We start from the raw sequence: 22,342 nt of genomic DNA, 5'->3' as shown, positions 1-22,342 counted from the left end.
GAGGAACTAATCTTCCACAGGAAAGGGTTTAACAGCTTTGTGTACAGCAAGTACATAAAACTCCTGCAACATAAACCTTTTTCTTCTTGAATAACCTCCTCAAGCTGTCTGGCATTCAAACCATCATTCCCATCTTGTCCAAGAGGATACTGTCTCATGCACACTTCCCCACTATACAAGGGAATTTTATGTATGTGAACTGTTCATATTTTCTGAAAAAACTTGTTTGGGATTGATAATGTTCATGCTTTTAGATCCTAAAAGCTAAGTGAGGCATGTTTCTTTACTGGACACTTGCTCTTGGATATGTGAGAAAAAGACTTTCCATTGTACAAAATCAGAACTGGAGTCTGAGATGGGCCAAAGATCAGGAACTGGTTCAAGTGACTTTGAGACAGAAGAGCTGATCAGTTTTAATATAACAGCAAAACCTTAAGTTACCTTTGAACCCATCTGTTTGTCTAAAAATCTTAACTCCTCTTAATGTGGCTCATAACCTTCAGCTGAAACTTAGTCACAGCTCTGCTTAAGGTGGTACCAGCTGTGAGCCACAAAGAGTGCCATAAACCCAAGAGCCAGCAGCACCAAACAAGTGACCAAACACAAGCCAGGAGGACTCGGGCTCACCTTTCATCGTGACATTGACACCAGATGCTAGAAATAAACCTCCAAAGCGGTTGTTGAAAATCTGATTGCCTTCTAATGTTGCAGTCGCATGATTTGTTATTTCAATACCTTTAGTGGGTCAGGGGAACAAAGGAGAAAAAAGAGAGTGGCAAAGTTAAATCCCTGGTGGTTATGCATTTGTACCTCTCTCATCATCTACAGCTTGGTTGGTTGTTTTTTTTTTTTAGCCATCATAAACTCAAGGGGAAGAAAGGAAAATGACATAGCTACAAAACTGCACTGTAATTTGTTATAAAACTGAGGTTCAAATGCTGCTGTTGAATCCTTTCAAAGAGCTACAGCTGGCATGCATGGTTTCTGGGAGGAACAACACACTACCAATTTATCTGATAATAAAATGGTACTATGATCATGTTTATTTTCAAAGGGGATAGGATTTTTGGGCACTTAGAGCTGTCATCTTCATGTACATTTGAAAGTTCTTGTGCACATACCTTACCCTTTTTAAAATATCTTTTAAAAAAAGTTCTCAAGATGGGCACCTAAAATTCATTTCTTTAATTCTTAGCTTTTATCAGTAACCCGTGTCTTCCAAGTCATTTGTCCAGGACTGCTCTTGACAGCAACCTATCCTTCCCCCCCACCACACTGAAACAACACCTTTAGAGGCTCTTCTCAGAAAACTTGCTTCTTCTGAAAGAAAGATGGGAGAAAACTCAAGAATGCAATTTTAGTTGAAATGGAATGGAATGCAAGACGTATGAAACTGTGATGATTAAACAGTAAAATTGCAAAAAATCACTGTCAAACATTCTTCATCTCTTTTGGAGAAAGAAACGCTCATTTTTACAGTTTTTCAACTTTGTGGAGTGAGAAAGTTGAACTTGAGATGCAATTCAAATCTCTTTAAAACACATATTTGCTCCATTTCCTAGGTTTTAAAGCAGTGATAAGATATTCATACCAGCATCCAGTACATCAACTATGAATATATCCTAGACAACTTTACCAATTTCTTCTAAAATAAAATAAAAGTATTTCACAAAAAGTGACAAGACAGAATATGTGTCATTTCCCAACATGCTGTAAAATATACCTCGACTACAATTCTGAATTCTCAAATGACTTTTACAATATACTGAAGGATATCCCAGTCTTTTTAAAACATCTAAATGCCATGGGGTAAAGAAACTCAGAGTAGGCTTTGTCAAGAGCTCACCCAAGCTTCCAAATTTGATTTAAACAGCACAAACCTGCAGCAAAACCATCGAATATTCGGTTTTTCCTTAGCACAGGGTGGCTATTGGTGCTGATAAGAACACCAGCTTGAGCATTCCTGAAGATATCATTCTCTGAATGCAATTTTAGTTGAAATGGAATGGAATGCAAGACGTATGAAACTGTGATGATTAAACAGTAAAATTGCAAAAAATCACTGTCAAACATTCTTCATCTCTTTTGGAGAAAGAAACGCTCATTTTTACAGTTTTTCAACTTTGTGGAGTGAGAAAGTTGAACTTGAGATGCAATTCAAATCTCTTTAAAACACATATTTGCTCCATTTCCTAGGTTTTAAAGCAGTGATAAGATATTCATACCAGCATCCAGTACATCAACTATGAATATATCCTAGACAACTTTACCAATTTCTTCTAAAATAAAATAAAAGTATTTCACAAAAAGTGAACATGCTGTAAAATATACCCCGACTACAATTCTGAATTCTCAAATGACTTTTACAATATACTGAAGGATATCCCAGTCTTTTTAAAACATCTAAATGCCATGGGGTAAAGAAACTCAGAGTAGGCTTTGTCAAGAGCTCACCCAAGCTTCCAAATTTGATTTAAACAGCACAAACCTGCAGCAAAACCATCGAATATTCGGTTTTTCCTTAGCACAGGGTGGCTATTGGTGCTGATAAGAACACCAGCTTGAGCATTCCTGAAGATATCATTCTCTTCCAGAAGACCTATGACAGACCAACAGATATTACATTTGAGCTTGGGTGCATTTCCTGACCTGTAACCTTTCTGTGAAATATTTTCGAAGGATCTTATGTGTCACAATCTTGTTAATAACTCCCTTTATTTGGAGAATATGCACCAGTAGCACTGACATCAGTGATACCAGTTTAAAATAGTTCTCAGTGTATAATTTTGGAAGTGTATTTTTTCAGTGCACAGCATGGAATTTGCGATCATAGGCACCCGTGCAGAAAACTAAGTCTTTCTGCTTTCCAAATTTTTCTTTAATTTTTCCAACACCTCTCTCTTCTTGTCTTTTAAAATGAACAGACTGCCAAAAGCCAAGCATTTTTTTTGTTATAGGACAGGATTACTTTAAAATGCTGAGTTAAAGTTAAAGCTCACTTACAGCAAGTGATTATCTACAGAATATCAGAAGCTGGTATCAGGACACACAACAGCCAGGGGATTTCAGACAGGGAACACTTCTGAATTTACAAGTGTACAAAAGATTCCTTAAAGATTCCTTAAATCTGTGGATTTTTTTCCCCTGAGTCTTGGACACTCTGGCAGAACCTAAACTGCTCAGGTGCATGATATTCACTACGTGACTTGAATCCAACGCTGTGTTTCAGCCAAATGGCAAAGCTTAGAAAATCAAATGGGATAAAAGGACTGTCCTTAAGCAGCGATCTAACAGTTATCCTGGATGAGATTAATTACCTCTCTACCTCCCACAGATTTCAGTATTACTAATGTAATTAAGGCTAAAAAGCATTAGGGTATGTTCACTATAACTATTTTATCACTTCAGAAGACAAGAGCTGTGTTTCTAAATAGCACTTTAAAAAGAACACTGCTTAAACTGAAATTTAACTCTTATCCAGAACATTCAGTGAAAAACACTAAGGGAAAAGTTACCTCTTCCCCCATTAAATATACAGATGCCTCCATCTCTTCCATCATGGATTTTATTTCTCCTTAGTGTAGGATTACTGTCTGTTTTAATCCATACACCAGCCATTGCATTATCAAAAATTTCATTGTCTTCTATAAATCCAAGCCCTAAAATTGAAGGAAGGGTGGAAAAAAAATAAAATCAAAACATATAATAAATGAGAAGATAATGTAACACCACAGAACACAAACGATTCTGGATAAACATGAAAAACAAACCTACCAGAATTATAAACAAGAATACCACCATTCTGACCACCCCAGATCTTGTTGCGTCTGATTTTGGGGTTGCTTCCAGTTCTAGAGTGAAATGTAAACAAGGAAGTAATTTTAAAGTCATTAAAAATAAGTCATTTATAGTCATTTACATATATATCCCAAGGCCAAACATCTCAAATACTTCTTCTAAAGAAGTGCCCCATGGATCTCACTGCTTAACAATCTTAGTAAAATACAGTTCTTTCCAAACATGCAAACATAATTTAGCTCAACAGACTTCAAGGGCCACACATTCCAGTCAATACCCAGGCTGTATTTTTGGTAACTTTCTTGTAGGTTAAAGCAGAGGGTACTGGATTCCAAAAAAGTTATTTTTACAAACAAAATGACAAGAACAGCTAAAAAGACACAATAGAGCACATAACAAGCTATGTCTGTTTTGGCAGAAAATCAGAATAAATGTTACCTTATCTGAACCCCTGAGTACATGTGATTATAGATGTCATTGTCTTCTAACACGCCATGTCCATTGTCATAAAAATAAACTCCAACCTAACACATCAAGAATTATATTATTAGTTCCAAAGTAATGAGGCATAAAACCACAGGACTTCCTTTTCTGTGGCCCCCTTGTAACCACGGAGCAAAACTCACTTGTTTCCCACTGTGTATTCTGTTTCTCCTCAAGACTGGAGTGCTCCCTGTTGTCACCCACACTCCAGCCAATGTATTGCTGTAAACTTCGTTTTCCTCAATCACACCTTGTCCTTTTTCATGCTAAATACAAGATGGTTTAAGAGTTAAGAAAACCTGCTAAACACCAATACTCTTTTTCCTGCTGTACCCATCCCTCCCACCCCTGGCTTCTTTACTGCAGCAAAGTAATTCCTTTCCATTTGAGTAAGCTTTTTCACCATTTTTTTTAAGTAACAGCATATCATGATTTTGAATATTTGCCATGAAACAAAGAACACCCTGCATGTAAATAATTCTGTTTCAAGGCTCTGCAGTGGTATTTATAAATGTCTGCTGGCTGTTGGTAGGAGAGGTGCCTCCCCAGTGCTGTCCACTCACATGAAAGCCCTGGCTCATGGTTCTTAAACCTACACCCAGCTCTGTCCCCAAGATGGACAAAAAGCTGGCATGGCTCTGAAGGTCACCACATGTCTGGACCCAGAGGTCAAACAATAGTTTTCTCAGTCAGGGGAAAAAGCTGTTCTGCTTAAATTGACTCAATGAAGAGATGAAGCTGCAAATTTGCAGCATTAGCTGGACCTTAGGTAACCTTTGGCAGAAAGACAGACCCATATTTCTGAAAATCTGGTACTGCTTAAGTGAACCTGACAGCTCTTTCAGTTCAGTTAGCAGAGCCCTTGCACACGTTGGGAATTGGGCTTTATTTCTCACTTTTTCAATACAACAATTGCAATTTCTATCATCCTGAAGGCAGTAAAAAAAAAAATCTTCTCTGAGGTTAGTGGTAAACACATTACACTCCAAAACAGCTGAACAGACTTTTTTTCAAAATGATGACATACTATGACAAAAACTAAGTCTTTTCAAAAAGCTTTCAACCATGCAACAATAAAATTCTGTAATCTATCCCATTTCTAAGATTTTACTCTGTAATAAGAATAATTTATAAAAACCTTCGTCTTTTAAATACCAGCACCAGCTTCAGTCGCTTACCATGAACCTGGTTTCTAACATAAGAAGCTCAAGCATTGTAAGCACAAACATTTCACACAGGGTACTTTCCCCTTTACATTTCTAAAACAGAACACAAGTCTGTGCCTGTCCTAGGCTGCACTTACTACGTAAATTCCTCCATGTTGACCATCATGAATCTTGTTGTGTCGAACGATGGGACAGCTGTTTGTTCGGATCTGTATTCCTGCTAATGCATTACCTGTCAACAAAAGTGTTATTTAATACAACTTACACATTCATTTTTCTCAGAAATCAATATGCAGCAAGCAAATCAGCTTACCATAAATGTCATTTCCTTCAATAAGGCCTCTTCCATCACCAAAGATATAAACACCACCTTGATTTCCATTAAAAATTGCATTGCCCCTAAGAAAAAATTGACATTATGAAATTATTCAAAAACATTGTACAATACTACATATGTATGTAGTGGCCAGGACTATACCCCATTCAGATTTAAAATAAAGAACTTATGTTTTGTTAGTTTGAGAAACACCTACCTCTAAGTGCACACACAAATTAAAAATGCAGTACAACTGAACGCAGACAGAAATTTCATTTCTACAGAAACAGGAATATTTACAGCTCCCCATAATTAAATAAATTAAAGTGCACTTATCCCATCCCTATCAAATATCATCTTCTTCTTCTATACAGTGAAATAATAATGAGGAAAACAATACCTTATTGTCGGGTCACTGTTTGAGGTAATCCAAACACCTGCAAAATTGTTTGCATAGATTTTGTTCTCTATGAATTGTCCTCTTCCTTTTTCATGCACATAGATTCCTCCAGTCTGGCCGTGATGGATTTCACACCGCACCACTGTTGGGTTGGCATATGCTTTCACTTCGAAGCCTGCTATCCTGTTTCTATGGATGTTGCAGCTTTCAAAATAACCCTTAAGACATAAAACATGCAGTTTCCTGTAGAAGTCCTTTTTTAAATGAAGGTTATTCCCTCCCCTCCCTCCCCTTTAAATTCAATCCTCATTTAAAAGCAAACAGTACCAAAATTGACAACATGTAAGTACTTATATAGCTAATTAAAATAACTACTGACACTATAGAATTTCATTTTTCCAAAAATAAAATACTGTTTCAAAGCCACTGTGTTTGCACTGCTATTTATGACTACTCATGGAATACCAAGAAAAAATGGCAACTCTAGATATAGCACATTGAACAGGACTCAGTATCAGGTTTCCTCAGCAGCTCCTGAGACTCAGACTCCTTTCAAAGGCCACAAAGCCCACAGGCCCAACACAGAAAGGACAGGGCTATGGAGAAGACTACCTGCTTGTTTTCAGACTAGGAACTATATACATTTGGCAAAAATATGGTTTCTTTAGGAAGAAGTGTACTAAATTCTTTGAAACAACCAATCAAAATAATACAAATGTAGGAACTCAGCAATTTTTCCAGGGTTGGATTGGTCTGAGTGGCCAAGTGGTGCAATTTTTTCCTTTTTCCCTTTTTTAAAATGGTGTACACTGAGACGATGTAACAGTACCAGCAGACCTACAACACTAATGTGTTTTAAACAAGAGCATTATAAACAGTATTGCTGTGGGCAGGAAGAAAAAAAGCCACTGCACAAAGCCATGCCAGGCATGCTCCTTCCATGCCAACCATGGAGCAGCACCATGAACTGGCTCACCTGAAAATTCATCTGGCAAAGTAACTGTTTCCTGCCCGATGAGTTCTCTGATTCTACTTCCAGGGCCTTGCTAAGTAACTGTGTCAGCCCTTTCACAGCATTTTGCTGCCATGGTCCTAGAACATTTTAATATTCAAAAACAACCTAAGGTGAACTTCAATGGCATTTCATGCCCATTTTTTCCAACCAGAAGAATAGAAACTAAACTGAAAGACAGGAAGCATTTCTTATTGGAGATGGTAGACAACCACCAAGTGATGTGCTGTAATTTGTGGATGCCTTAGATGCAAGTTCCTGAAAGCTCTAACCCAAGACTGTCTCCAGCAGGCACCATTTTTCCTGCAGCCACCTAAGTTAGTTATTTAGACCTGCTCATCATGAGACTTGTTATACTTGTGTACTAAAAAAAAACCCCACCCAAACAACAAACAAACAAACCCCAAAACCAAACCAATAAAAAAACCCCAAAAATAAAACAAACAAACAACTCCCCCCACACGCACACAAGTCCTGCTACTGCTCAGAGTAACCGGATTCCATGCTCACATGATCTACTACCAGGAATGCCTCAGGCCTGGAGCTTCTACTACCTATCACGTGGAAATTACTCAATTTACTGCCAGCCTAGGCAGTCAGCACCCTGTTTCACTGTGCTGTGAATTGCTATGGGACCCCATCAAACACTGAGTACAAAAAATCAGAAATACATCAGCTTAATGAGGAAATCAAGGCAGTATGCTCCTCTCCCTACTCTGAGGATTGCAGCCAGGAAAGGCAGTGCATGGATTAAAGATTCTCCAAAAAAGTGCATGTACATGTGTACAGCTTGGTTCCTCAGTCTCCTCTGGGTAACAAATGAAGTCAAATAGAAGATGCTTACATTCTGTAGATATTCAGAGCAGAGGATGTTTTATCAAGAACTTTGAAGAAATCCAATCCTAAGCGAGTCAAGACGGTTTCAGAGTTCTCAAGGAAGCAACACACTAACAGACAGGAGAATCCAAAGATCTCCTCAGAAATATGCCTTCATGCCAACAGGCAGTCTTTTGACTTATCCTGAAAGGAATCACTTCTTTTCCCCCCTAATTTTCACTTAAAATGAAGTTCTCAGTGAAACTTACCTAAAATGACAATTTGGTATATAAAGGCAAGCCTGATTCTCCTGATGGAATACACAATTTCAATTGAAATATTACTAAACATGGCCTGACATACTTTTAATTACTTCACAGATTATTCTCCCTCTGAGTGCCAAATGTTTTTGACTACACTTATCCTGAAAGGAATCACTTTTTTCCCCCCTAATTTTCACTTAAAACTAAGTTCTCAGAGAAACTTACCTAAAATGACAATCTGGTATATAAAGACAAGCCTCATCTCCTGATGGAATACACAATTTCAATGAAAATATTGCTAAACATGGCCTGACATACTTCTAATTACTTCACACATTATTCTCCCTCTGAGTGCCAAATGTTTTTGACTACAGCACTGTGATGAAAGAGAAGGGGTATTTCAGGTCTGCTTCATCACAGTCATTTTGGATTCCAGGTAGAAGTTGCAAACAAACAGAGCCTTTCTCATGTGGCCTGCAGGATCTCCATAAGCTTCAGTAAGCACCAGTATTTAACTTGAAAAATGTTGGACTGCTGATTCAGAAAAAAAGTGGGAATTTGCTGTAAGAGTCTGTGAAGGAAATGCTCCTTCAAAGAGGGGGGAATAAAACAAAATAAATCTGTATCTCAGATTCCTTTATAAGCCTGACTAGTGGTTTGGAAAGTCAAGGCTTTCTGCTGAGCAAGATCCTGTAACATTCCATATCCATGAAGACAAACTGCAGTAAAAAGCCCAGTCCACCTTAATCATAGTCAGCTTAAGCTGAAGGGCTGGCTTTGAGTTGATGCAGTTAAACCCAGCAGGTTTCTGCATCTGTTGAGACCAAGTCTGACCATCACCTGTGTGCATCACTGTTAAACTCAAGTCAGCTACACCAACAGAGCTGCTGTTTGTCAGAAACACACGCATTTCCACCATCCTGAGAAACCACCTCATCCCAGACTTCCTATTTCCTATGTCTCTGTTTCCTATGCCATTCTCTGTTGATACCAACACCTTCTTGGCCCAAATTCACACCCCCTGGGAAGGGCTAATACTGACTTCAGTCTTTAGGATGACCCCAGCAATCCCTGCTATGTTTTCAGCCACCAGAGCCACATCCCTTTGAAAGGCATTACTGTGCCTTTGAACTCCAGCCTCTCAAAGAGGTCTGGTGATGAACTTGCGGATCCCAAAAAAATCACATATGGCTTCACGCAACAGTTTTTCTTTGGAACATTAGCTGAACTTGTGGATCCCAAAAAATCACGCAACAGTTTTTCTTTGGAACATTAGGGAGTATTCTTTTAAAACGGAAATTGTGTTTCCAAGTATGGAGTTCCATGACCCGTTATCCACAGGGTCCAGCAACACTGCTAACACAAAGTTTACTGCCAGCTCCAGGTACAACCAGGTACCACCATCAGACACAGCTGCTCCTCTCAGCACACTCGAGCTGCCCAAGCCTTATGCTCTGTCCAGCTGTTGGGCAGCTCAAGCTATTGAGGTCAGGAAGTCTGCACAGAGGGACTGCAAGCCTCATATTGCCTCCACTTCCTTCAAAGAATGGTTTGCAAGTGTGCTGGGTGTTTGACTTGGGATTTGTGGGGGTTTCTGGTAATAATTCAACAGCTAATGGAAGAAGAACCTAGAGGGGACAGCACCAGACAGTGCCAGGATTGCTAAGGGAAAAGAGGCCCCAGTGATTAACAAGAAGGAATAGAGGATGCATGTGGAAAAAATATTACAATCTCACACAAAACTACCAAGTAGCTTTCTGCTTGAAAATCCTAAATATTAAAAAGCAGCTCTGTACATCAAATTTATTTACAATCCCGGGCAGAGCATTAGCTGTGGACACAAAATGACAGCTACACTGACAGCATGTGTGGGCAAGAGCACTGCTGCAGCCTGGTAAGATCTGAGCAGGTGAGGGAATCAGAAACAAACACCACAGTAATGATAATGCTGATATTCCCACCTGGCACACACTGGAAGAAAAAGATGTGATCACAAAGATGGGATCCTGCACAGCTGGAAAAACTGAGAAGACTTTTTACATCAAGACTAATTCAGTGATTGAACTTGGATGCTTTTTTCTTTCTGCAAGCTAATCTAACAAACATGGCTCTGAAATGCTTTACAGTTAAAATTTTTAACCAATGAGATTTTGTTGCTGCTTTTCTTCTCAGAGGATTTCTCCCCCCTTTATTTCTAAAATAACTTTTTTCTTCCTCTATCTTGAAGATTACAACATTACAGAAACACAGAGGCATTTAGTATTACTGTTTGAACCATGCATGTATTACCAGAAAAGAGATATAATTGTGTAAGATTTAACATTTCCTAAATATTTATTGACTCAGGTATTCTCAAAAAAAAAAAAAAAAAAAAAAAAAAAAAAAGAACACAAGAAACCAATACAGAAAAAGAATATCTGCCTGTGCTTATAAAAATTTGCCTTCCAAACCCTGGAAGGGTCCTTATTTGAAAGTTAGTGGAAACCAATACAGAAAAAGAGTATCTGCCTGTGCTTATAAAAATTTGCCTTCCAAGGACCCAAGGAAGGGTCCTTATTTGAAAGTTAGTGCATTTTATGAAAATTCAAGTGACCCTGGAAGGGTCCTTATTTGAAAGTTAGTGCATTTTATGAAAAATTCAAATGCAACATAAAGAAAATCACATCCAAGATGCAAAACAAACCCTTTATTTTTATGCACAGCAAAAGGCAATTGAGTTTTTAATGTAGTCTTATAGAATCTGGCATATGCCTATTTTTTTGGGGGGGACTTTATATACACATTTCTTTAAAGTGGTCTGATTTGTAGCATTTAGAAGACAGAGAAGTAAACTAGGCATGATCACCCAACTTAGACACATGCTGCTACACTTTTATTTCATCAGAAAAAAAAACCCAAACAAACTTCTCATTTAGGAGCAATAAAAATGAAAACTGTTTTGCCTAGAGCTCAGCTTTTAACTGTAAAATGAGACTTATTCTTATATTAAATTGGAACTTGTCCATTATGTGCATACAACTACAAAATACAATTTATGACAGATGCCTGGTAACTCATCTCAGGCTCCTGAGAAGTCAGGGTAAGGCAACCAGGGCTGTCAATGCCACTCTGCCAGCTTGTTATGTATTTGTCTCAGCACTAAGGCAAACATCAGGATTTTGCCAATTTAGAAATAAGAGGTTAAGTTTCTACAAGTATCAAAACACAAAGAACAGTCTGAAAACACGAAACTGAGAAACAAAGCACTCTTGAACCTTTTGAAGACAGCACTCCAGCACAGAAACCCACAGGAAAAGAACGTGTAGGGTAGGAATTCAGCACTGGAATGCACTTATCCCACTTCACAGGCACAAGTGAAAAAAACAAACTTACAGAAAGTAAGAGAAGTGAGAGAAGGCAAAAATACAAAATCCATTAATTTGTTTAGGAATATAGGATTTGTATCTGAAGGATACCATGTCACTTTGTCACTTAAGGAGCATATAAACATTGCCAATGATGTCATTTCATTGACTCTATCATTAGACATGATGCAAAAGCAGAAGATGCTGCCAAAGCAGACTGCCAAAGAGACAGGGGGGAACTGAATCTTTAAAAGGAATTTATGACTATGAAGTATTTCAATAATATTTGCAGCTGAGATAAATATTATTCACACATTCTCTTTAATGTGCTACTGTTTCCCTTAAACAAAAGGGAAACATTTATTTCTATTCCTTTTTGCTTGTGATACCACACTGATCACAGCTCTGAAACAGACATTTCATTGGTAAGAATAAAGATCAAATACACTTTTATTTAAAATTAATCAAGTGAATTCAACCTGGCTTTTAATTTTTTTAATATTTCAGTACTCACATATTTAATATTTATACTTCAGTACTTAAACATGAAGCAGCTCCTACCCAGACTTTCAATTAACCCTCAAGCCTACACACAGACACCTCCCCTGCAGGAGTTGATGAAGCATTTTCCTTTACCACTTTTCCTATAGCTGAAATCACTTCATTCCATGTTTCCAAGCCTGCTTAAGTCTTGAAGGGATGTATGTACCCACTGAAGTGGATCAGAAGTGTTGCCCAGTAACCAGGGACTTCACCTGACTGCCATGACTTTTCCAATATCATGGAGAGTGGCTTTGACCCTACATCAGCCAATTCCCCCAGAACCCTGGGATGCATCTCACTGGGTTCCATAGACTTTTGTACATTCAGGTTCCTCAGGCAGTCACAAATGTGATCTTCTCTTACAGTGGGAGTGACTTTGCTCCCACTGTCCCTGCCTTGAGGTCCACCCAATAAAGAGGTGTGGGAAGACTGCCAGTAAAAACTGAGGCAAAATGTTGAGTATCTCAGCCTTGTCCTCGTCTCTTGTCACTGCTGTTACTCATGGGAGAGGTGGGGTGATGTGCTTTTTTTCTGCCATTCCTTTTCTGAAAGATACCTGTAGAAGCCTTCCCTGTCATTCCTTGCATGCCTTGCCAGGTTCAGCTCCATCCATGCCCTGGCCTTCCTAACCCTATGCCTACACAACTGGACAGTGTCTCTGGACTCTTCCCAGGTCACCTGTCCCTGCTTCCACTGCCTGTGCATTTCCATCCTGACCTTTAGTCCCAACCCAGCAGGTCTCTGGTCTTTCTTTTCCTGATTCCTTACACCTGGGGATCAAGGCCTTTTGCACTCTATGGAAAGCATCTTTAGAGCTCTGCCATTTTAAGAGTGACTAAAAGAAAACTTCTTGTTTCGCCAGCTGGGGGCGTGGGGAATTGGGACTTTGTCATTCAAGCAGGAAAAACAATGATTTGGCACTCTTTGGAAGACATTCAGAATATTTTCCTAAAACAAGTCAGCAACCATCTTTCATTTCAGAGACAAAAATGTCTTCTATTTCAAGGACTATGAATGTCATTTCTCACTACTGTACGTGTACTTGGAAGTGATGAGCTTTACCTCACACAAATAAACATTTATGAAAGAAGGCCTGAACGCTGATATGAAATTGTGTTAAAATTCCACAACTAATTCTCTGCTACAAAAGCTCTCTTCCCAGAGAAGGTGTACATACCTTATTTAATAGTTTTAGCATTAAAATAAAGCTAAGTCTTCACAAAGCATTTTTTTTACATTTTAAATCATCCAGCATCTTATTTTTGTTCAATTTCAAAGGGCAAAGAATGAAGTATAAATGTAAACCTACCGTTTACATCCTGTTTCAAGAGGTATTTTGTCACTGCAACATAATACAATGTAACAGGCTGACAATCAACTGCAAGAACTTGCTTAAACCTCTTTCAGCCAAAACTGTCTTTAAAGTGAAGTCTCCCACTTAAGGGCAAGAAAACAACAGTAGGCATATTTTAAACTATCTGTTCACGACTAAATGCACTTTAAAAAAAAACCAAAATGTTTCTCCAGTAACAGGTAAAATTGGAAGATTTCAGTTCTACAACATGTATATTTTTTTCCTTCAGAAGAAAATATATAGATTACCATTCCATGGTCAAAAGTGAAAACGCCAACGTCACGTCCGTGGTGAATGTGATTCCGTCTGATGATGGGATTCCCGTGGTTTTTAACCCAAATCCCTGCTAACGCGTTATTGGATATCTCATTGTCCTCATATATTCCCTGGGAAATTAAAATGTAAATTAAGACAGGAATCCAGAACAGTAAACAATTTTATCAAAGTAAAGAAATTAATGTGGAAAATTACCTGTGCGTGGTCTGTAATATAAAGTCCAACATTTTCACAGTCGCTGATGTTACAGTGTTTAATAGTAGGACAAGCTCCCTGGCCACTAACACATACTGCAGAGCCAACTGGAAGAAAACAGTACAGTTACCATAGCTTCAAAGCATAGTGTATTTATAAATAGTCTGGCAGTGCTTCCACAAGAAAAGTTAGTGTGAACTGATATTTTAAAAAGATTTGATGTTCACAGAACCAAAGCATTGCAAGCCACTGGCAGAAAAACACTAATGTCATCAATTTGCAGATGCAAAAACCACGGTAGGAGTCGCTTTAAAATCATCCTGCCAAGGTTAAACAGCTGCCAGGACAATGGTTTACATAATAATTCATGCTTATGAAAGTCCTCACTTGTTTATTTGCCTGTGTTAGGCCCACTGTATACTGACTGTTCACAGCAGAGCACAACAGAAATCTAACAAAATTCTCTGCTAATTACTGCCTTGTTGTGCTTCCCTTTAAATTTTCACAACTCAGTACATCAAAGAGGCCAAACAATAATTTTGTAGCATACAAAGACACACTGTCTACCCAATACTCAGCAGGACATAGACACACAATCTTGAGTACAGAATAAACACCAGAAATCAACAGGTCTCTCCCCAGCTGAACTACAAAACTCCTTGAATGATTTCAGCTACCATACCATAACTCAAAAAATAAAACATCTTCCAGGAAACTAGGACTCCAACTGCTCAGGACTTCAGCATACCAGCTCAATTCCCTGAACTCCATGAAGTGTGACAACATAAAATTCTGCAGCCACTAAAATCAACAGTGATTTCTGAAAGGCGAGAGCTCATCTCAGGGAAGCCAGCCTACATAACACACGTTCCCCACAATTAAACATCACTAAATAAGCAAGCCAGTACCTGCTCTATTAGTTAGTTTTCATATATCCTTCTAGCAAAGCACCACAAAGAAGACTATGCTTAAATAATTCACAGACTCATTTACAGAGAGCTTATTCTTTTTTAATTCCTAAAGAAATTATTTTGATTGTCTAGTCTGACCTTATGAATAATACAGGCTATACTAATTCCCTGAATTAAGTCCTGCTTCAATTCTAGTAGCAGGAACTTCAGCACATATCTTGTAGAAACATATTTAAATTTTGATAACTTTGACTTCCAGCAACTGAGAAACTAGCATAAAGCTTGTTAGCTGGCTAGAGGGCTGTTGTCCTTTTAATTTACACTTTAATTGCTCATCTGAATACCTCCAGCTTTGGCATCCAGTTCTTTTTATACCAGTGTATGCCATATCCAATGCACACAGACATTCAGTGCAATTTGCTCCTTCAGCCTTCTCCTTGATAAAGGAACAAATTACAGTCACTACAACCAAAGTTTTCTGCTTTACCTTATATGACTTTTCAGTGAACAGTTTCTAAATTTTCCAACATGTTGCTATGGACACCAGAAAAGAGCACTTTATTGTGAAGCAGGACTAAGCAGAGGCGTTACAGAGTCTCTCTACTTCTACTTGGTATTCCCACAGGTGTAACTAAGCATCACATCAGTTCTTTTGGCCACTTGACTACATGAGGGCTCACATTCAGCAGTTTATCCACAGTGACACTTTAAGCTTTTCCCAGCTTTCCAGGAGAGGGGTTTAGCACTTAGAAATAGGAAAAAAATCAAGTTGTGTGTAACTCTGCACTTTGTCAGACTTATGTGAGTGGTGTTTGACAGTCCAGCTACCAGGAAGGTCATAGCAACCCATCCTCCTGGTTATTTTTAAGACTGTAGTTATATTACATTCATATTGTATCTATAATACTCTACAGTAAAGTCTACAGGTCTCATTAATATGGATCTTATTTCTTCTCTTCAAGCCAAGAACTCATCTTTAAAATAACCACCAAAAAAAAGCCACTACAGTTACTCTGAAAGTTATTTGGTGTAGACTCTGGGCATTCCATAGAACTCTAATATTTTAAGGCACTATGTGTTGATGTCAAAGATTTTCAAGGATCTGTGTAATTATACTGGGACTGCTGCCTTCTTTTGGTCAAAGAAAGTAATCAAAATGCCAACAGTGCAATGCAACCATTATAATGTAAGTACACAGCAATTTGATTTATCATAAATTTTAAATTCTTGATTGACCAAACCCCTGCACTTATACCTCATCATTTTATCCAGGATCAACAGGCAGTACTCCTGCCGTACTTCATCCTGGGTAGTCTCTCCTCTCCCACCTCCCCCTAGGGAAAAAGACCATCTCATTGATTTGAATGAGGTTTCAAGTTACCATTGATACACAATAGGAATCCAGAGAATTTCTTGGCCAGTTCTTTCTAAACTCCAGCATGATTTTAGAATGTCTATTTTCACAGCTGTTTAAATCCACAGTTACTGTCAAGAGTGGAACGTGTTTCATTATCCCTCTAGGGGATGAGGGCATTTATCATTCCTGCCTATTCTCATTAAATATGGAACAAAAATTACACAACACTTTGCCATTCAAATTTTTCCATTCTATGATGGATCAGCATCACTGCTAAAACTCCCTTTGTTCCCCAAATTAAGACACAAGCACTCTCTCTTCTAGACAGATGCTGCATCTTGTCTTGTTTATGAAGTTCTTTGTGGCAGTCAAGTGGTGTGTTTTCATTTTAGAGGGAGGTCCCCATAGTTTCCTTCAATTGCTAATTTCCTATTTGTATTAACTGTTAATAACTTATCCCATCTTGCATTTTTCAAGTGCTTTCACTCCCCTTCCTCTATCTCTTTCTGAGACTGAGGTGCTATGGATTTTTGGAACCCAGTGTGATGTTCTAAAAGCATACCTCTATCCCATTTTGCTTATTTAAATGAAAACAACCTTTATTCTGACTCACTCCACTGGACTTGAGTATTGATTGTGTGAAATTGGTCCTTTTGGAGTACAAAGCACATGTAGTACTGGTTTAAGCTTTATTTTGTTTACTCAGAATATAATGATTGCACACACTTCAGCAGTATTTTTTTTAAAGGAACATTGCCATCCACTACTACTTTTATCCATCGAGGTGAGGGCTAACACAGATTTCTTCCACAATGGATGCAACACAACCTCTAGACTCTGGATCTTGCCATTTAAACTTTATTTGAAAATATTTCAAAAGATGCTTTGAACTGGCAGCAAGAACCTCCAGCTCAATGCATTTGCACTTACATAGCTCCCATCTTTACATATGACATACATTAAGAACTTTACATACAACATAATGTAGAAATATGCTTTAATGCAACTTGGAGAGCTACAGAAAGGATATCAAGCATGTGCTAGGGAAGAGGTTTTGAATGCCTATGGATCAATACTTCAGAGATATCAATTATCTGGAAATAGTAAATGCCTTTTCTGGCAGACTGCCATTCTTCCTCCCTTTTTACACAAACTTAGTACTTCCTGAGTAGGTAATAGCAAGGCTTGGTAGGATTAAAAAGCCAGTAAAACTTGGTAAGTGATGATAGTATAGCCTACACACAGCCTCCAAAATTGAACAGAAATTTTAATTTTGGAGAAGAGAATCAACAATTCAATACAGTAAACATGCAGAAATCCAGAGTTTTGGAGGGAGCAAAACTTCAAAATTCTCAGAAATGAGAAGTGGACATGAAAAAAATAATCAAAACTTAATTTTCATAAACAACTTTCACAAAAATATCAGGATCTAGTAGCTTATCTATAAGCATGTTTCCATCTGAAATCATGCAGCTCTTCAAACTATTTTAATATTCAGGCTGAATGTGGTCTTATCTAATTCCACTCACTGGTTGTCCGGGTCCCCAGTATTGGTATATGCTAAGTTCCAGAACACCTTTTCTCTGTATATTTTGATTTCCTAGTGTTAGGATTAACACTGGGCTCCACTCACTGGTTGTCCGGATCCCCAGTATTGGTATGTATATGCTAAGTTCCAGAACACTTTTTCTCTGTATATTTTGATTTCCTAGTGTTAGGATTAACACTGGGATATTGGGAGCAGCTCGCTGTCCTTTGCTCCTCTTCTGTCATTTTTAACACCTCCAAGTATTCACTGATGTGTCTCCAATAAAAGAGATGGTGATGCAAAGCACAGTGCTGCAAAGCACAGAACTGCCTTGACCAAGTGCAGTGGTTTATAGCCCAAAACTTTCAAGAAAGCTCATCTTCCTCTAGAAGGCACACACCAAGAATCCTTCCACCGCTCTCATCATGGTTCCCTGCAGTATTCTTCACAGGCAGTACCACAAAAATGTAGTTTTTATATCTAGTTGGAAGAACTCTTTTCTTTTTCCTTGTCTTTACGTTGAGCTGAGCAACATCCATGCACAGCCTGCTGCACAGATCCATTCCCTCTCCCTAGCTGACCTTGGGGAAGTTCAAACGGCCATTTCCACACGAAGACTCAGTATCTTAATTCTCCTGAACCTCTTCTGACAGTCCAACTCCAATTCATCTGGCTGTGTTCAAAGATGTTCAATTTGCCATATCTGTGTCCAGTGATTACAAACTGCAATGTCTTCCTGCCAGTGACTAAACTGCCATCCAGCTCCTCGCTTCCAGACACTGACTCCTCCTTTCCTCAACCTAGACTACTGATTTTTCCCAGATCAGGTGGTATAAATTCCTCATTGTCTCTGATGGTAAAATGAGTCTTTCAACACTTCTGCCTGTAGAGCTACTACTCATCCTCTGAACACGTCAAATCATTCCACTTGGAGTGAACTGAGCTTAGCAGTTACATCTTGTGACTGTTTAATGCCCTTGATCCCAGTACTGAACATCAGAACAAACCCCACGAACAACTCCCATGTGTAACCCTTTCAAATGCCCCATATCCTGCCAGCTACAACTATATACCAAACCCACGTATGTTTATTTAACTGTCACTTCTCAACTTCAAACCAACTGCCCAACGAGTCCAAACAGATTAAAACAGAAAACCAAGTACACATTATCACAGAGGTTTTGGACACAAGGAAGTCACTCTAATAGTGATGCTCCAAGGCAATTAAGGCTTGCAGACCTGTATTGAATACCTGCATCAAAAAATAAAGATATGCCAATAGTAATCATACTCAATTTGTTGTGTTTCTTCAAACAATAAAAAGCCCACTAACCTGTACAAGTACTGCGGATAATACAGTGATCTATAATTGGACTGCAGTTCACTGTAATCTCTAAGCAGTGGTGTGCATTGTGGTGCTGAGCAGATTTGTCATCAGGGTTGAACTAAAAAGGAAGAAAACAGAAATGTTGTATTCAGCTGCTCACACAACAAAATACATTTTTTAAAAGATCTGCTTACAGGTGAGATTCTTACCCTGATTGTCATATATCCAACATAGGCATCTTCAGAACCCTCCATAAAAACGAAGGTGGAATCTCTAGTGTTTTCTATTATAACTTTATCTGCTACTTTTCCAGGTGCTGCAAAGAGAACAATTAAAAAGTCTTAGTTTATGCTGCTGAAAAAAGAAATCTTCAAAACACTTACAGAATTCTGTTTGAAGCAACAAAGGAAAATTAACACTATTGTTGGCACATAAATAGTCTTCCTGTCAAAAGGATCTCAAAAAAGGAGACAAAGACAATGAAGAAACTAGTCTTTAACTAAGACAATCTGGCACCAATTTAGTAATATCTAGTACTGTGAGAAAAACCTCCTCTGTTACAGAGCTAGTTTTTGACTACCACTTGCAATGAACTGAAAGAACAGCTTAGACATGGGTACCAGGCTAGAGGCAGTTTAACTCTGCTCCAAGTATGATTTCTTCTGGTATTCCAAACCCTTTTATTACTGCTAAAAACATACATTCCATCACTGGCATGAACCACTATTTACTAATCTACTCATGACCTACAAGTGACCTCCCCACACTTCTCTAAGGTAGGATTCAGAGTTTTGAATTGATATCCTCATTATTCTTTATGAAAAACCCCCCAACTTATTGAATTAGATTGAACTATACTACTGGCATGTACAAAAGGTTAAGAAGTGGTTCACTTGCAAAATGCTATAATGTGTCATTTGATTTCCTGTGTTACCAGTGAGGCTCTGCTCGATTCTTTACCCTTAATCTAAAGGCAGGTGATGTTTACGTTGGGATGGTATAAGCCAGCAGAGGGAGCACCAGTTAACCTCAGCCACTCACTGGAATAAATTCAATGACGCTCATTCACAAGCAAGATCGTTTGTCTGATTCAAACCTGCACATTAAACATGAAAGCCAGAAGCAGCCCTCCCTCAACACACCAAATATTAAGGTGGAAGTTTCACATACTACAGCAGATAACTTATCTGATAGTATTTTAAACCGTTCCCAACTCAACCAAAAGTGAGCAGGTATTTGTCCTAAATTCTGTATTTTATTGAAAAGCCCACGCACAGGATTCCTCATGAGCAGATCTTTTTCTGTTGTGTGTTGACATTAGTACAGACAAGCGGTATGTCCTGTTCTTTATCACTCTGGCACAAAGATGTCAGTCAGAATGAAGCAACATTTACATTATTATCCAGCTTGTTCTCACTATCTAAAGGCCCAATCTCCGCTTTCATTACTGCAGAGCTGCAAATATTTTAAGGTAGTCTGGCTCTCCTCTACACCAGTATTCACTTAGACCCAGATAACAACTAAAAGAGGCTTTGATGAGAAGTTGTGTCATCATACAAAACACGTTTCTGTGCTTTGGGGACATTTCTATATATTCACCATGGTACAAATGCAGTGGCATAAACCAATCTGTGTGTTTCAGCACATGGAAAGGAACAGCACCACAGTACTGCGCGTGCACCAAACCCAGGAAATAAACAGAGCCCCAAGGAGGATACGAGAGCCATAAATCAGTACCAGAAATTTCAGGGTGACAAGAAAAATTGCACTTCAAATCAAATGCTCTGAAACATTATCAAACAGATTTGTGGAACTTTTGCAAAGCACTTGGATGATGTTTTCTGCAGACACCATCCTCTCATCACACGAGTTCCTACACAAGCAGTAACTTCCAAGTTGGGAAGGTCCCAGAATGCCCATCACTGAACATGCCAGTTAGTAAGATCACTGCACTTTGGTCTCCCTAGGAAAATAGTGAACACTTCCTTAAGCATTTGTTTAATTAATGAAATTCTCTGTAACATTCTGCTTAATTTTTGTGAAACCATCATTCAGAGAAATATCTCTATTTCAGCTTTTGGCTTAGACCACTTTAGAATAAAGAAACCAGTATCAGAATTGGAAACGGAAGAAAAGGGCCATTAATTCTGCAATCAAGCAAAACACAACTCCCAAGAATTCAGTTTGCTGGAACCTAAGGGAGTCATGTTCCCCAGGATCAGAATTCATGCTCAGCTTAAGGACCATGGATAGACCATTTAGAAATAATGGAATGGAAAGCCTATAGTAAGGGACTGACTAAAGAAATATACATTAACTGGATATTGCCTCAGAATTACTTAATTCCTCACAAGGAATAAAACAATTTCCCTTTTCCTTGCATTAGAAGACAAAAAATCACTACCTTCTACAGGAAGTAACTGTGACCCTGTCCAATTGTACCAAGCAAAAACCAGATACTCTTTTAGATATTATAGTCTACAAGATGCAAACCACAAAGGTCTAAACCAGTCCAAAATAAAGCTTTCCATTCAAAGATGCAGATTGGGTATTTGAAGAAGTCAGGCATGTGAAAGTGCTCTTGCACTCTAAGTAAAACAATATCCAATTATAATAATTTTCTTACAATTTTTGATTTTTCCACTCTTAAAATGACAATGACCATTCCTATTGGTTTTACTAGTTTTTTTTTTTCTTGACCCAAGGATCTTTTGATAATCCATTTTCACTTACTTGCATATTATTTAAGTCAAATGGAAAATAAACGGAAAAAAACAAAAACTGTAGCTCTGAAAATACATATTAAGTGAAGATTCTCAGATCAGGACATGTCTGTACAACTGCTGAAACTCAGCATTTGAGAGATTTTGTGTCTTGAGATGAGCACTCCACAGAAGGCTCCTACTCCTGCAGCAAACACACCCCCCTCTCCAATCCTGGAAAACAGAATTCTTTTTAAAAATTCAAAGTTACTTCTGTCTGCCGAGCCAGATGCAGCCAAATTTTCTTACAGAACCTCTCCTCTTGCTTCTTTCTTGACAATTCAGATATGCCAGAGTACTAGTAGTACTTCCAAAGCCTTCCTTTTGAACCAACTCCTTCCCTCAGATTTAGGGGAAGGAATAAGCCCAAAATTAAACAGAACAAAAACTCAGAAAACCAGGCACTATTCTGTAAGCATATTTTACTTATGTGACCAAGCAGAAGCTTCTTCCAAGCTCAAGGTATGTTAAGCTGCCTTTCTAATAATGTT

General features: G+C 38.4%; 1 protein-coding gene across 3 annotated transcripts in view; it reads right to left on the bottom strand.

Moving 5' to 3' along the window:
• The window catches only part of FBXO11 (F-box protein 11), a 70,653-nt gene that overhangs the window by 2,701 nt on the left and 45,610 nt on the right, over positions 1-22,342 (bottom strand). For all 3 annotated transcript variants that reach the window (XM_039706781.1, XM_039706782.1, XM_039706783.1), the window contains exons 8-20: positions 19,299-19,405; positions 19,096-19,207; positions 13,967-14,073; positions 13,744-13,881; positions 6,164-6,381; positions 5,761-5,846; positions 5,585-5,679; positions 4,425-4,547; positions 4,237-4,322; positions 3,775-3,851; positions 3,516-3,659; positions 2,489-2,599; positions 628-735 (exon numbers count right to left, since the gene is read on the bottom strand). In XM_039706781.1, coding sequence (XP_039562715.1) covers positions 628-735; positions 2,489-2,599; positions 3,516-3,659; positions 3,775-3,851; positions 4,237-4,322; positions 4,425-4,547; positions 5,585-5,679; positions 5,761-5,846; positions 6,164-6,381; positions 13,744-13,881; positions 13,967-14,073; positions 19,096-19,207; positions 19,299-19,405 — 1,512 coding nt within the window. The remainder of the gene's footprint in view (positions 1-627; positions 736-2,488; positions 2,600-3,515; positions 3,660-3,774; positions 3,852-4,236; positions 4,323-4,424; positions 4,548-5,584; positions 5,680-5,760; positions 5,847-6,163; positions 6,382-13,743; positions 13,882-13,966; positions 14,074-19,095; positions 19,208-19,298; positions 19,406-22,342) is intronic.

This window comes from Passer montanus, unplaced genomic scaffold, assembly GCF_014805655.1.
Source record: "Passer montanus isolate IOZ18808 unplaced genomic scaffold, ASM1480565v1 scaffold2, whole genome shotgun sequence".
Taxonomy (NCBI): Eukaryota; Metazoa; Chordata; class Aves; order Passeriformes; family Passeridae; genus Passer; species Passer montanus.
This window is presented reverse-complemented; position numbering and strand designations above follow the sequence as displayed.